General features: G+C 44.9%; 1 protein-coding gene across 1 annotated transcript in view; it reads left to right on the top strand.

Annotated features, from left to right (window-relative positions):
* The first annotated feature begins 520 nt into the window (after nt 1–520).
* Nucleotides 521–16,591, top strand: part of RNF150 (ring finger protein 150) — a 244,455-nt gene continuing 228,384 nt past the window's right edge. Inside the window, exon 1 of the mRNA XM_089912424.1 lies at nt 521–1,673. Coding sequence (XP_089768550.1) covers nt 1,184–1,673 — 490 coding nt within the window. The 5' untranslated portion in view covers nt 521–1,183. The remainder of the gene's footprint in view (nt 1,674–16,591) is intronic.

Consider the following 16,591-nt stretch of genomic DNA (forward strand, 5'->3'; position numbering starts at 1 on the left):
CTAATGCAGTGCAGCATCAGCATGACCTGGGAACTTGTTAGAAAAGCATATTCTGGAACCCACCTCACATGTACGGAATGAGAAACTCTGCAGCAGGGCCCATCAGTCTGAGTTTTAACACACACACACACACACACACACACACACACACACACACACTGGTGATAGTGACGGTGATGTACATTTAAATTTGATAGTCACTGCCCTAGATATTCCAGGCGTTGTGTTCGGAGGACCCAGCTACCAACTAACCTTACCAGTTGGCCCTAGGATGGGTAATTAGGGAAAGTTGTTTATGAGAGATACATACATTTCTCTACATTTGAGACGCAGGAAGTTGTTCCTCTCTTCATAGGTCAAGGGGTCGCTTCCCCTTTTGCCTCCACCTGGACCAAGTCGCAGATTAGGTTGAATTTGAGACCCGGCAGGGGTCGCTGCTGCCCATAGAGAGACCGAGGGAGCGTGGCAAGAGAAGCCTAGAATCTTTGACATCACATTAAGCTCCTCCTTGCACGCACACATTAGACACACACACAAACATATACAGACAGACACACACACACACACGGACCGCGTACTCTTCTCTGCCGGCTTGCTCCCGCTACCCCCGAGCCGGCCCCTCCCGCGGCAAGTGTGTGCCGGGCGCAGCCTGAGGGACGCGGCGCACAGCAGGGGCGGCCGCCGCGCCTCCAGCCGGACCCGCACGCCCCAGCGCTCGGCGACGGCAGCCGGGACTCCTCGCCGACACCCCGGGCTCGGAGCAGCCGCGCCCGCCCCCGCCGGGGCTGCAGGGCGCCGGGCCGCCACCCCGCACGCTCCCGGGCCCCCTGCCACCCCTATGAGAGAAGGAGAAGCCGGGCGAAGGAGCAGGACGCTCGGCAGCCGGACTCCGCCGCAAGCCCGGAGCGCCCCCTCCGCCCGCGGCCCGCCGGCGCCCGCGAAGCGAGATGCAACCGCCGTGCTTCGGCTGAAAAGGGAAGGGGCCGGCGCCACCCGCTCGCTCGGAAGCCGGTCCCCGCGGCGGCTGCGCGTCCCGGCCGCGGCCCCTCGGGCCCGGGAGTGAGCAGGAGCAGAAGGAGGAGAAGAAGGACAAGCGGCCGGCCCGGCGTTGGCCGGGGCTGGGGAGGAGGGACGGCGCGGGGGGAGCGCGCCGGGGGCGGGGAGGGGGCCCCGGCGGATAAAGATGGCAATGTCTCTCATCCAAGCGTGCCGCAGCCTGGCTCTCTCAACATGGCTGCTTTCCTTTTGTTTCGTGCATCTGCTCTGCCTGGACTTCACCGTGGCCGAGAAGGAAGAATGGTACACCGCCTTCGTGAACATCACCTACGCCGAGCCCGCGCCGGACCCCGGGGCCGGGGCGGCGGGCGGCGGCGGCACCACCGCCGAGCTGCACACCGAGAAGACCGAGTGCGGGCGCTACGGGGAGCACTCGCCCAAGCAGGACGCCCGCGGGGAGGTGGTCATGGCCAGCTCGGCCCACGACCGCCTGGCCTGCGACCCCAACACCAAGTTCGCCGCCCCGGCGCACGGCAAGAACTGGATAGCCCTCATCCCCAAGGGCAACTGCACGTACAGGGATAAGATCCGGAACGCGTTCCTGCAGAACGCCTCCGCCGTGGTCATCTTCAACGTGGGCTCCAACACCAACGAGACCATCACCATGTCCCACGCAGGTAAGCGGCCCCGGCGGGCGCGGGGCGGGGGAGGGGAGCCAGAGGAGGATGGAGGCGCCGAGAAGGATCCAGCGCCTGCCTCCTAGCTCCTTCCTGCGAAGTCCGTGCTTTGCGAAAGACGCGTCTCTGTTCCTCGGACCTACTAAGTTTTGCTCTGCGTCACTTCGTGGGGTTTACAATGAAGAGAGGACTAACAGCATTGGGGGCACCAGAGAATGCATTCCAATTAGCATCGCGCCACTCGGACGAAGGTTGGCCGAGGGGGGCTAACTTTTCCGAGGAGGATCTGGTAGGTGGGGTGTGGGGGGTAGGGTTCGGATGTTGTTCTCGGCTAGTGAGCGGCCCCGCACCTGTTTGGAACCGGGAGATCTGATAACTCAGCTCTTCACTTGGGTGTGTGCATCAGGTATACTCCTGAGGCCGGCGTTTGTGTATCAGGAGGCGGGTAGGGTTACTGGTGCTGGCGCTCGTCACTGCCGACTTGCTCAAGTCGGGTTTCAGCTCTTCGTGGGAGATTGAGTACCGCTCCCCCGACCCCGCCCCGCGCCGCCCGCTGGGTTGACGCGAGTCATAAATAATACCGAAAATCCTGTGCTCTGCCAGGCTGTCATCCGGAGGAGCTGACAGGCGGGCGCGATGGTAAAGAGTAACAATCCTCAAAAAGCCACCAAGAGCATGGTGGCCATAAAGATATGCCTGCTTTTACAGTGTTGCTTTATCCTTTGCCCGCTTGGGAGGTTAAATATGCTGAAGGTTTTCTTTATGGCGAGAAGGAGATTTCAGGGTAGAAAGAATAAGCTTTTCGTAGTGATTGCAGGGTGCCGGGATGAGAAGTCCATGATTGTCCTAAAACTCGCTCTTTCCCTGTATGCCTGACATAACAGTGCTTCCGTGGTAGGAACAACAAAGTCCTCCCCAGGCTTGTCAACAAAAGCAGCTCGTTTTAGCAGCCTTGGCTCCTTGAGTCCAGGGTTACTTGTTGTTTCTGTGCGTCCGGAGAACCTTGCCCTCCTTCCCCAGAGGGGTTGCTGGGTTTGAGGCTGTGGCATCCGGAAGGAGAAGGAGGGAGTGGAAGTGACAGATGCATTTTCTGACTGGAGTCACCGAATCAAAACATTACCAAAATCTGGCTTTTAAAGAAAATAAACAGTTAATGCTACTGAAATGGAGTACCAGGCTTTGGCCACATGGCGGGTGGTGCATTCTCTGAGGACAAGTTTTCATTCCCAGAGCTCATGTCACCTATTAGGGAAATGTACAGTGGGTTTGCCTTTGGTAGTCAACACCAGCTGTTTCAGACAAGGAACTTGTCAACCCTAATGCAAACAGGTGGAGTGGGGAAAGGTCAGTGCTTCTAACACAGGGGCCAAAGATAATGCAGTGCACTAATTCATGAAGAGGAGGAAGGGACAGTTAACTTCTTGGAAAAGTTAGGATAGAGCACTGAGGAACATTTGGTATACTTTCTTGAGCTCATCAGTTTTGTAAGTGAAAAGACTGTACTCTGACCTTGAGTCATAAGAGCACTACTTAAACTTTATGACAGTCAAGGATGTGGAGGACTATGGAAAGAGCGTTTTAAGTCATGTAAAGTATCTTTAAAAGCATATTTAATATATAAACCTCCGTGGGGGGAGTGTGAAGGAGGGTTTTTGTTATTGTTGCTGTTCTTTAAACTCGCAGAAGATGGTTAGCTGACTTTGCAGGATCCTTTAAATGTTTCTTTTTGCATATGCGTGAAATCAAACTCTGCAGCTTCGAGCACAAAGTTAAGAGGCATCATTTGTTCCTGTCTAAAAAGAACTGCCAACACATTGGGTCAGTTAATGGCTCGCCTGTTTTTAAAGGAAGCCGTAAGCTGATTTGCCACACAAATGATGCTTGATTAAGATGTAGTGAGAATAAATAAAGGGCTTGGTGATAATTTGAAAGTTAGGCTAAAAAAATGTCAAGGAAATTCTCTACTATCTAACTGTTCTGTTTCCAAAAATGTGTTAACGTTGTATCTGCTAATAGCCATGAGGCTTCCATATTATCGTTTGATGTATTGCCACTTTAGGAGACTGGATTCACTTTAGTCATAGATTGCATTGATTTCTGCTAAAGTCTCATTATAAGGAGATCCATGACAGGGTGGTTTGGCGAACTTTTAACTCTTTCTACCTGAATGTGAACCAGTGCCAGCGCTGGTCTGGCTGTCAGTATGTTACACTTAGCTCTAGAATGTGAAGGCTGTACTTTTTCTAGTTGAATTTAGAATTCTCACTCAAATTTATCTTAGGAAATGGTGTACATTTTAGATGCTAATCAAATATTCTTATTCTGTGAACATGGGATGCAATATAACAGAGGATCCTTACACTTGTGAACTTTTTACTTCAGTCTCCAAAAAGTGAACATCAGCCTTTGCATTTTTAAAAAATCTCCCCTCTCCTCTAGATCCTTTATTTTCAGCACTGATAGCTTTCAGGTGAGGAGGAAGTCTGAATTTAGTGTTATGCACCCCACTGTGTAATATCTATGCATCTGCCGTGATGTGACCCCAACACACCCACTATCTTGAAATTCAGTTAAATAGAAATCATTTCCCCTTCCCCTTTCCATAGAGCCTTTCTTTCTGATTTTTCCTTTCCCACTTATGATTTTGGGTTTCTGACAGTTCTGCAATTATGGCTTCTTATTCACAAAGACACAGATTATCCTGGGATAGACTAGTAGCTTTAGTTTGTAACCAGTTCTTTTAAATCTCTCTAAAAATATGAGCACATTGAGAGAGAGTTCACATAGCATAGAGTTCACTCATTTAAAGTATACAGTTTAATGGCTTTTCCTCTGCCAACAGAGTTGAGGACCCTCACCACTGATTCCAGTAAGAAACCCTGTGTCCATTAATAGTTACTCTTCATTACTCTCCAATATAGCAGCCCTAGTTAACCACTAATCTCCTTTCTGTCTCTGTTTGCCTATTCTGGACATTTCATATGGATGGAATCAAGTAATATGTGTTCTTCTGTGATTGGCCTCTTTCACCAGCATAATGTTTTCAAGGTCTGTCAACGCTGTACCATGTCTCAGTACTACATTCCTTTTTGTTACCCAATAATATTTCCTTCTATGTTTATACCACATTTTCAAAATTCATCAATTAATGGACACTTAGGTTCTTTCCACTTTTTGGTTATTATGCATAATGTTTCTGTGAACATTCATGTACAAGTCTGTGTGTGGACATTTCTTTTGGGTACACAGCCAGGCGTGAAATTTCTGAGAAGTCTGGGTCATATGGCAACTGTATGGCTTAACCTTTTAAGGAACTGCACGATTGATTTCCAGAGAAACACACCATTTCACAGTTCCACCAGCAGTGTAGGAGGAACATTTAGTAGGTGGAACATTTCTCTACATCCTCATCAACACTTGTTGTTATCTGTCTTTGATTTTGGCCTTCCCAGTGGTTGTGAAGTGGTATCTTCATTGCCGTTTTTGTTTGCGTTTCCGAGGACTAACAGTTACTTTTTAACATAATATTAATTCTTCCTCTGCTTTTCCTTTTTCTCCTTTTTCCCTTGCTCGCCGTTGTTTTTTCAGCTCAAACACGTTTTGTCTTAAAGAAGAAAGGAGATTAATAGAGAAAAGAGATCTACCTCTTCCAATTATGAAGGAAAAATAAAACCCATGGACCAGAGACTTTCTATGTCCCCTCTAAAAGGATGTGAGGAACTGCATCTTTTGTGCTTTAGAGAGCTTCTTCCCAGGTTGGCTTTGTGAAAGAGCAACCGGAGGGCTTGAGTAAAAAGCTATGTAGAAATCCAGCCTCCACCTGAAGGCCCCAGAAGTACACTTCCAGGTACAGGTAAAAGCAGCCAGACCCAGGCTTCCCTGGTGGCGCAGTGGTTGAGAGTCCGCCTGCCGATGCAGGGGACACGGGTTCGTGCCCCGGTCCGGGAGGATCCCACGTGCCACGGAGCGGCTGGGCCCGTGAGCCATGGCCGCTGAGCCTGCGCGTCCGGAGCCTGTGCTCCGCAACGGGAGAGGCCCGCGTACCACAAAAAAAAAAAAAAAAAGCAGCCAGATCTAAACCATCTCCTTGGAGCTGGTCAGATGCCTGTGAACCGTGAGGGAAGTGATAGCAGCTATTTCTAGAGGCGGTTTTGGGAAGTGGTAAGTTAGCAGTTTAGCCTCTCGCCAGCCCGTTGAGTTTGTGTCCTGCTTCTGCTACTTCCTCACTGTGGATCTTTGAGCAGGTTAGCCTCTCAGGACCTCAGTTTCCTCATTTATGAGATGGGGGAGCCTCAGTTGTTTGGTATGAGAATTAAATGAGTTCACACACGTACAGTGCTTGCGTCCGTAGCTGGCACCTAGCCATCAATACATGCTAATTCTCATAGGCATTGTGCACAGTGACACACAGGAGCTCCTGCACGGATCACCAGACCCCGGGGGTCACTGAGGCTCCGGCAGCCTTAGGAAAGAGCTCTGTATTGACCCTCTCCTGCTTTAGACACCAGAGCCATCGTGCCAATTTCTCTTTGTGGTTTCTGTGATTCGAGACAGGGTGTCCCAGCTCCCTCTTGATGGCTGGTGAATATTTGAGGATTCTCCTGTGGCATTTGTGCTTTCTCTTGGGTTAAACTGAAATCTCATCGGAGCAATATGAGATGTATCTATATATGGATTACATATATTTATATGATAAACATGGTAGATCAGTAAGTGTTTGGAGGTGGTTAAGTGTCTCTGAGTTGTGATGTTGAAGAAATGATGCATATTTTTTTTTCCTTTTTTGAAGAGTGTGGTTTGCTATCTTCTCATCTTTCACTAGTACATAGTTAAAGGGAAAGGAGGAAACTAAACATCTAGGAAGAACTTTTGAGAGACTGGATTCCTAATAGTAACTTAGAGATGGAGCGAGGGAGGAGATGGTTGCAGTAACTATTCAGAAAATAAGCTCAGCCTTTGGCGAGGAGGAACCCAAGATGGAGTATATCTCATGTATTCTAGGACCTTCTCCAAGGTTTGAGGAGAAAACGTAGATGTACTGAGGCTCTTTCCTGTGTAAGTGGGTGCTAAGATTTTAATTCGTGGGTTCATGCTACATTTACTTTAACGGATGAAGTCCACCTTTGCCTTAACCTCTGTAAAGGAACTAGCTGCTAGAATTTTTTTTTTTCAGGACTCATATTTTTTAGAGTATTTTTGTGCAGTTTTGTTTTACATTTTCCTTTAAGTAATATGTTTACCTCTCTTCAGCAGAAGGTAGCCCTGTGCCTGTGTGGTGCTTACTCTGCGTCAGGCATGTTGTAAGCACTTTGTGTATTAGGTCATTTAATTCTCACGATAACACTGAGCGGTAGGTACTGTGGTTGGCGCTGTCCAGGAAACTGAGGCTTAGACAGGGGAAGTGACTTGGTCATGCCGGTAGTAAGTGATGGAGCCAGGCTTGCAAACCTGAGCAATGTCTCCTGAGTCTCTGCTTGTAGCTGCTGCCCCATATACTTTCTCAACTTGAGAGGATACTATACAGACTAGCTGTGGACAGTAATGACTTCATAATGGAGACAGGATGTGAACTAAAGCTGATGCCCATTTCAGAATACTTTAGCACATCTGTCACCCAAATGCACTTTGGTTGAAGGGCTTTTTTCTTCCTTCATAACTGGAAGAGGTAGCTCGCTTTTCTCTCTTAATCTCCTTTCTTCTTTAAGACAAGCCATGTTTAAGCTGAAAAAACAAGCCTTGCAGACTGCATTTTTGCGACAGGAGAGATGGGACCTTGTGTTTGGGCCTGCTCTCCTCCAGACCGACCTCTGATTAACCATTTGGCTTCGGTCCATCACTTTCTATTCTGGACCTCAGTTTCTTACTTATAAAATGAAAGGTCTGAATTAGTTGAGCTCTAAGAGCTGCTTGAACTCCACAGTTTATTCCTTATATATTCAAAACCCAGGATATTTTTACTGAAATTCAAATTTCTGGCTTCTGATGAGAAAATCTGATGACAGGGGCCCGTGTCCCTGCAGAGCAGTGGCTGGCGGTTTAGGTGAACAGTGTGCCCATTACCTGGCCCAAAGCCCCATCACTACTTATGGCCTGGCTCTCGGCCAGCTCTGCTCCTATGTGCCCCTGGCCTCAACCCTGAGGCTTATGTATTTGGAACCTCCGCTTTATGGAGTCAAACTAGGGTTAGTGAGGAGAAGTTATAGAAAGCAGACTTGCTTTAGTAAAGGGAGAAAAACTCTTAAAATTAGAACTGTTGAGAGATGGAAGAGGTTTTCTTGGGAGGTGAAGCTTTCTCTTGCATTCAGATGGAAACTGATCACAGGATTTATGCCCAGAGTTCTGATGGGTGATGACGGAAGGGTCTTCCCAAGCCTGAGAGCTTGTGATTCTCTATCGTTTAGATATTTAAGAAACATTTCTTAGCAGCAGCCTTGGTTTCCATTCCGTTTCCCTCTTAAGATACATATAGAAAACTTATTTATGCTTGGTCTTAATCTCCCAGGCCAAAGCATTATCACCCTCCTCACTTAGTATTTGCTTATTGATTTGGTGCTAAACTGTACCTCCTCACCTGGCTCTCTACCGGCAGGCAGATGTCTAATAGCCAAGAACTCCAGACTCTTGTCATTAAAAGCCATAATTCAACATCAATGTTAAATAACATTATTGGCAATGTAAGTCAGTATGGTCTGGGGACTTCCCTGGTGGCACAGTGGTTAAGAATCCGCCTGCCAATGCAGGGGACACGGGTTCAAGCCCTGGCCCGGGAAGATCCCACATGCCGCAGAGCAACGAAGCCCGTGAGCCACAACTACTGAGCCTGCGCGCCTAGAGCCCGTGCTCCGCAACAAGAGAAGCCACCGTAATGAGAAGCCCGCGCACCGCAACAGAGTAGCCCCCGCTCACTGCAACTAGAGAAAGCCTGTGCTCAGCAATGAAGATCTAACGCAGCCAAAAAAAAAAAAAAAAAAAAAAGATACTGCATGGTTTGTTTACTCATTTCAGCTCATAGAAATACGTATCTGGGGATTTGGAAGGAATCCTACCTTTATCTTCTAATCTTTAGTAAGAATCTCATCCTCATCTCTCCTGATGCCTCTGTTCTTAAAAATCCCTTGGCTTCTCAAAAAGGAAGGAATTTTATGACTATGAAATCAGGAAAGATTCAAAAAGAACCCAGGACTCTATAACTTATTCTTTTAGTTTTTTAGAAAAGACTGATTATGTTTCCAATGCAATATTAATTTGTTTAGAAACCAGTCTCAACTTTTTAAAAGGAAGACCTTGACCTTTATTGTTGCATTTTTGGACATGAAACTTGGTATATAAAGAACTTAATATTTTGATAGCCTCTGAAAGTCTTCAGTTTATCCCCAGAAGAGATACTTCATTTTGTATATACTCAAAGGAGGACCTTCACTTATTACTGAGTGACTGAAGTGATGCTGAAATTCTGTGTATTTGATCATGTGAATTGAGAGATGCTAAATTTGAGTTAACCTGAATAGGATTTGACTTTCATTTTATCTCAGATCTGGAGGATTTTGTGGTAATATAAAACCCAGAGAAATAAGGCTGCCTTGTGCTGTGTTATTGTTCTTCTACGAAGCTGCAATTATGGTGGTTCTATTAAATTGAAACCTTGTCTATAGGTATACTATAATCTTTTATTTTAAACTTTGAGGGGTTAATCACTTGGCAGTTTAACTTGTGGTGGGATAAGTGTGCTTTATAGATTGAAGTAGAAATATTAATGACTAGTATTAGATCTAGTTCTTTTATTTTTCTTTATGAGAGGAAAATTTTCTTTTACTGCTTCAAAAGCGTTGGTTATAAATTGGTTTCTACAAGTATGTTTTTTTAAAAATCTCGTCTATTCCATGAAATAGTGGTATTTAGAAAATCTGTTTCGGTAGAAATAAGCATCATTTGTCATAAAATTAAAGCTTATGTATCAGATTGTTAGGCTTTTCCATATTCAATGTATGGACATATATTTCATGATATAGATTTGAAAAAAGAAAGTATTTTTGCATTAAATGTATGGCTTATTCATGTTCTTTCAAGGCAAAGATATATAAAGAGCTCATATATTAGGTAAGATCCAGGAAATGTTTTCTTTCTTATTAACCAGTTCAGCCTCTTATCTCTCCATCATAAATGGTTTTTTACACACACAGTCCATGTAAGCACTATTGAAAAGGCAAACATTTGAGGTTTTTCAGAGGTATTGTCAGTGAACCTATACAAATGCCTTTTTTTACCCATAAGTATTTATTTTCCCATTTTCTACAGAAGATGTTCACCCGGCCATTCTGTAACCATGAACTGACTACACCTACATGTAGTTCCAAATGACCCAAAGAATAGCGGAAGAGAAAAGATGTTTTCCCCTTTACTTATCAAGGTGTTTTCTCCTTTATTTATCAAGGGGCCTGGAATGTTCTTTCTCCCAGATACGAAGGACTGTGCCTCTCTAAGGTCACTTCTCCGTGACCTCATCACTAAGGCACTCCTAGTTACTCTATTTGGATAGCAGCATCCCTCCCCCTTCCCATCCCCAGCACACCCTGCCCCTCTCCCTGCTTCATTTTACTTATGCTTGGCATGTGTCCTCCCACCAGAAGGTAAGGGCTACAAGAAGCAAGGCTTTTAGACAGTTTTTGTTCATGGTAAAGTTCCCAAAGACTAGAATGGTCCTTGGTGGAAATGGAAAGCGCTCAGTAAATCTTAAGATCTGTTAAATAAGACTGGAAAGATGGACTACGTTAACATGTTAGTCTCTAATTTCATGAAAAAAATATTTCATGACACTAACATTTTTTTTCTTAGCTTTTGACTTATATAAATGAGGTCAGGGAGATTCTAATTTGAGTCTCCTGTTAAAATAATTGAGTCATTGTGTAGAATATGACATGAAGTGGGAGCCTTGTTCATGCCCTTCAACTCAGGGGAAAAAAGACATACCAGTAACAAGCAGAAGTTACAGGGTATCCAAAAATTTTGTAACCAAATATAATTCTGTGCATATGTTTATTGTCCTGTAACTTTAATACATATGTGTATATGTGAGCATATATGTTAAAATGAAAGGCATATGCCTTATAGAAAATTTTGAAAATATGGGACATTTAAAAAGGGAGGAAGACAACCTCAATAACTCAACCACTCACCCACTAAACTCTAGTGTTTTTCTCATTCTGTGGTTACATATTTACTTTTACCAAACTGGGAATATATTGCATAGGTTTTTGTAGCTTTTTAAAATTTAAAGGCGCATGTTGAAACTTCCTCAACGTTTCTGTGATGTTTCTACTTTCCCCCTACATATAAACAGCGCTGCTGTAAATGTCTGTATGTGCCTGAAAATCGGTGCATCTCCGTGATTACTTTCTTAGATCAAGTTCCTGAATATGGCACTAGTAAGTCAAAAGCTATTCATGTGTAGCTATAGAGCAGGGTTGTTTTGTTTTGTTTTGTCTTGTTTTTTAAGCCCATTTAGTGATGTCTTCAGTTGTACGCTCACTCCCTAGTATGGCTGTCCTTTGAAGGAGAAAGAGTACCTGTCAGCTGACAGTACCGTCGCAGGGTCCTGGCACAGCTTTCTGCATCGCTTTGCTCCAAGCTAGATTAGTTTGGCAGCCGGGGCAGGACACAGAAGGTGGAGAATCAAAAGAGGAAAAAAGCCTCAATGACAGAATCATCAGGATTGCAGTTGGTGAAACCCCCACTGTTCCCTTCGATTCTTCTGTGTCTTGGGGATGTTCAGTGCAAATTGAACAGGGAATTAGGAAACTTGGGTCTCAGTTGTGGTTCTGCCTCAAATTGGCTTTACCGTTGGCAAGTCACTTCCCCTCTCTGGTCTCTTTCATTTGGTTTCCTTTCATTTCAACATGATAAGCAGGAGGCTCCTGGAGGGGAACTTGGTTTAGATCAGTGCTTCTCCATCCTGGTCGCACGTGAGCATCATCTGGGGAGTTTAAAACTTACAGACTCCCAGGTCCCACCTGCAGCGATTCTGATTTGTCTGGTGGCGGGAGGGCACCCTCCAGATGATTCTGAGGTGCTGCCGGGATTGACGGCCACCACGCTGGGTGAATCCAGAGTCTTCCTCTGGTTCTTCTATCCCATGGTTCTTTAGTTATTTAAGAATTTTTCCTTTGACGATCTCAAAATCCTCCATGAAAAGAAAGACGTTTAAAATGTGTTAATTGTAACGATGAAAACTGATAGTAGGTGCAGTTAAGTATTACCTCAAGACATGAATTACTGACTCACTGATAATCGCCAGATTTTGGAGACCAGCACGAAGACAAACAAATGGCAAACACAGCAAGTGCAGGAAAGCACACATTCTGTAAACCCATCAAAGAGCACAATAATGAGTCAGAAATGCCTGGACATTTTAATTACATTGAATTTGCTGGGTGAAATTTTCACTGAGAGGCTAAATGCTCGTTATCTTGATTGTAGGCCTCTCGCAGAAGAGGTAGCAGTACCATGGTATTTTTCCCAAGTAGGGAGGACCCCATTTTGCTCATCAAGGTTGGCATTACCCAGTTTGGGGGGCAGTAAAGGGTGGTGGTGAAAAAGGTGATTCTGGTACCCAATTGTCCTTTGGGTCGATTGCCAGGGAAACATAAAGCAACGTGGGGCTCAAGATAGAATTTTGACGTCACTGAGTTGGTAAGAGTGAGATTCCACCATTCCAGAACGTGAGCACAGTGGTATAGGACCTGTGAAAACTGGGCTCGTGCTGGGCAGAGAGGGCCCGGGAGCTCGGGAACCATGTGATTCACCTAAGCCTCCACCTGTGAAATGAGCCTCATGGGTCCCTATCACAGCTGTCATGAGCTCTTACACTACACGACGCAGCAAAGGGGCAGCTCTGAGCATCGAATGTATGTTCAATCTAATTATTGTCAGAAGAAACATATTCAGAATCGGACTACATCTTACCAGCTTTATTATCACCCACTGAGTCCCGGCCATCATCATCTCTGCCCGGACTGCTGCTATCACCTCCAGCCTCTGTCCAGCTCCCATTCCTGCCCCTGCAATCTGTTCCCCATATAGCAGATAGAACACACTTAAAAAAAAAAAAAAGAAAACCAAAGGACATCACTCCTCTGCTTACATCTTCCAGGGGCTCCTCATCATACTTTGGACCGAGTCAGAGTTCTTGCTGTAGCCCCCAGGGTGTGACCTGATTTGGCCCCTATATTCTGTCCACCTCTTTTCCAACCATACTTCCTCTCACCCTCCTACAGACCCTCTTTTCTCCTTGCTGGTCCTCAAATACACCAAACTTGCTGCTACCTCAGGCCCTTTGGAACCCTCTTCCCCCCAACTTTTTGGATAGAATTATTATTCACACAGCAGATATCTCTTTATGCATGTGAAATATATGAGGATGACTCCCAAACAAGACTATCTGGTAGACATTTATCTATTTCTCCCTTATTTAACCAACTCATTTTGAAAATTCAGCTTGCCTCTATGCCTCCTGTACCCTGAGGAAAATATCTTCCAACAAAAGGTAATTATAAAATCATGAGGTTTTATTACTTTTGTGAACAGGGAGAGTTACCAGGCACCACCCTCAATTTTTGCAGATTTCCCTCAGATACTCACCTGGCTCACCCCTCCGTAGCGTTGCCGACTCTGCTCCGTCGCCCTTTCGTCAGAGTTTTCCGTGGCCACACTAAAAACTTCATCTGGTACTTATCCTCTCTTCCCTCACCCTCCCTTATTTTTCTTCATACTATCACTACTTGAAATTGTTATATTACATCTTTCATTAATTTACTTGTTTACTGTCTGTCACCCCTGTGAAAATGTGAGCTCCACAAGGACAGGGTTCTTGTCTTGTCAACAGCTGTATTCTGAGAGCCTGGCACTCGGTAAATATCTATTGAAAGTATGAATGGATTAGTGAATGATAGAATATGAACCCATCCGCAGTTGTCAGGTGCATCACTCACTTGAAGGATGGAGTAATGACTTTATATTCCATACTTTTTATTTGCCTTATGTTGAAGGCAAGATTTAATTTGAGGGATTACACACTTCATTTCTTCTCCTATGCACAGCAGAGCGATTCTTGCTGGGCCTGTGCTGAGGGCTTCATCTACTTTCTAACCCACACTTGACCCTTGAGAGTCATTATATCCTGAGATCTTTTCCTGTTCTCCTACCAGTGTTTCTGAGACCTAGTTGCCTACTCCCCAAGACCTACAAGCAAGTGCTTCTCTGTTCTGAGGAGTTTTGCTTTGGAGGTTCTGCAAGGGGACTTTTTACAGATAATAGAATAGAAATGTCCTTTGGAGTCAGCTGTTATCAAACACAGAAAGAAATCTGAAAGAAGTAGCTGGACATACATAGTGCTGCCTGACGTTTTTAGGGAGATGGGCATCTGGTAGACCTGATACTCCAAGGGGACCCAAGTGTTACTTTAGAGGGAAATCTTAGAGGTTGATCGTAAACCTTACCTGTATAGTTTAAAATGAATCTGTCTCTGTAAATAGCAAATGACCAGTGAGATATGCCAAATTGTGACCTTTTGGGCAATGAGAGAACTGTAACAGAAAGGTCAAGTTTTCTGTGAAGTCAGAATAAGAGGCATTGGTTACAATAGTTGTTTGTTAATAGCAGTTGATGTTTGCTCTGGAATGAATTTAATCTCTTATATACTTGCATGCCTTTACTTTTTAGCCCTGATAAACTACATGCATAGAGAGTTTGAAGCAATTAGGTGATATTATCCTTATCAGTTTGAGCTTATTTCTATGGAAAGTACTCTACTGTATCATTACTTTGTTCTTTCTTCCTTTCCTAAATGCATTTATTATATGAAATGGATTCCACTTCACTGAGATTAATTCCTTACCTGGCTGTCCTTCCTGCTAGACTGTGAGCTTCCTGAGGGAAGACGCTGTCCGCACCCAGCCGGTTACACTGGGCACTAGCACCAGTGTCTTGAATGACTCTCCATCTGTGGTCATGTTAGCTAATTGTTCTGCTTAATCATGACCATCTGGATGCCATTTACTTGGTGGGAGGTACCTGGAGTTTAGACCAAATGTTTCAAGGAACAGATCAGCATCTCTAAGGCTCACCTTGCAAACACTAGACCTGTGCAGGAGAGGTCAGTGTTCCTCTCAAACAGGGCCATGCTCAGAAAAGTCATGAAGTGATGCTTTATTACAATCCAAAGTCTGCAGATTAAAAAGTCATTAGTCTCTTCTATCTTCTTGACCTCCGGGACTATCTTGAAAAGCCATTCACCTAATTAAAACCCAATCCTTTAAAATTAGAAAGTCTTACTCTCTTTGGTAAAAGTAAATGAGTCATAATTTGGCTTACTGCTGTCTGAAACTAATCAATGTTCTTCTCTATTGAGGTACTATATTAAGTAAACCTTAGTGTCTTACTCATAAAAAGACTTTTGTGTTTCATTAACTTAGAGTGTGAAAAATACATTACATCGTAGGTAAGAAGAGAACAAGCCATTTTCTTTAGTGAAGCTAATGAGAACTCATTTTGAGCCAGAGCATAACCATGAGCTTGCTTGCTATTTTTATATTTAGTCTTTGAAAAGGTGGCACATAATTACTACAGCACAGTTTGTGCATTCCAGAATAAGTGATATTTTTGGCATTAAAATGAAATTTATGAGTAGGTTAAGATACTGGAACAGCACATGCTGTCACTGGCGTGTGAAAATAATTGCAGTTCATTGACTCATGCAAGTATATTCTTCTGTGTTTCCTGTTTGCAGTTTATCACTTTCACCACCAGAACAATTTAAGTAAGAAAACAGAAAAACAGCTCAAACTTTGGCCCTTGATTGATTTTTGGTAACTGAGATGGGACATATTCTTTAAAGGAGCAATAATCCCGAAATAGGCCATTACCTTGCGTGGCCTCTTCGGTAACCACCATGTTGCTAAAAAAGATGTGTTTGTCACTTAGGTTGACTGACTGGGGTGGGGGGCGTGGTCACTGTCACCGAGCATTCATCCCACTGTCCTATGCTTCTGGGTGACTCTCAGCCCAGATTCCTCCCATCTTTTTCAGAGGAGTGGGCATTTCTGGTGAAGCAGACGCACTGCCCTTCTGGAGCCAGCAGCCAGTTTCAATAAGATTATCTCAACACCAAGTAGCAAGCCATCTGTAAGCGTATAGCGTTGGCCATTATTTAACACGCTGCCGGCTGAGAAAAACCCAAGGTATGAGAAAAACCCGAGATCATCTGAAACCTAAGTTGTCGAGGTCACGGGGCAGAAGGATTCAAATGCAGTGAATATGACCTGACCCTTTCCACCTGCCAGTGCCTTGGTGTCTAGCAGCTCAGTGATGGACAACGTCAGACCATGCCTTGGTGTTCATGAGCTTAGGGCCAGACAGCAGTCCTGACACTAGTTCCCCGGGGACCGGGGCCTGTGGAGCTTTGACAAAAGAGCTTCAAGTGAGATGGCTGGACGCTAGCTGGGGAGCCTTCAGCGGCCACTGTGTGAGGGTCACGTGGCTGTTCTAAGTAGCCACTGAACTCGGTGTCTCCCACGCCCTGTCTTCTCCTTCCATAGGAGACCACTGAGGAAAATTCTCTTTTTGAATAAGCCGGGACATCCTTTCTGCAAGTCACCTCTTCTGGTTCCAGGCCCATATGTTAAAATTTATCACCTTGTTCATTAGAGCAACTCAGCAAATCTTTGCTGGATTGAATAAATGTTAGAAAGAGGAGAATCAGCACTCATTCTGAACACACAATGCTCTAAGCGCTGCATTAGGTGTCTTTCGTATTTCACTCCTTTTATACACCCTCTGAGTTGGGAACCTGCCCAGAGTCACAGATGGACAAAAGCAAAGCCGATATTTTAATCCAGATCTATATCACTTTCAACTATATTAGGAGG

Source organism: Delphinapterus leucas, chromosome 5, assembly GCF_059928025.1.
Source record: "Delphinapterus leucas isolate spDelLeu-1000000601 "Yukka" chromosome 5, BTC_Dleu_Yukka2, whole genome shotgun sequence".
Taxonomy (NCBI): Eukaryota; Metazoa; Chordata; class Mammalia; order Artiodactyla; family Monodontidae; genus Delphinapterus; species Delphinapterus leucas.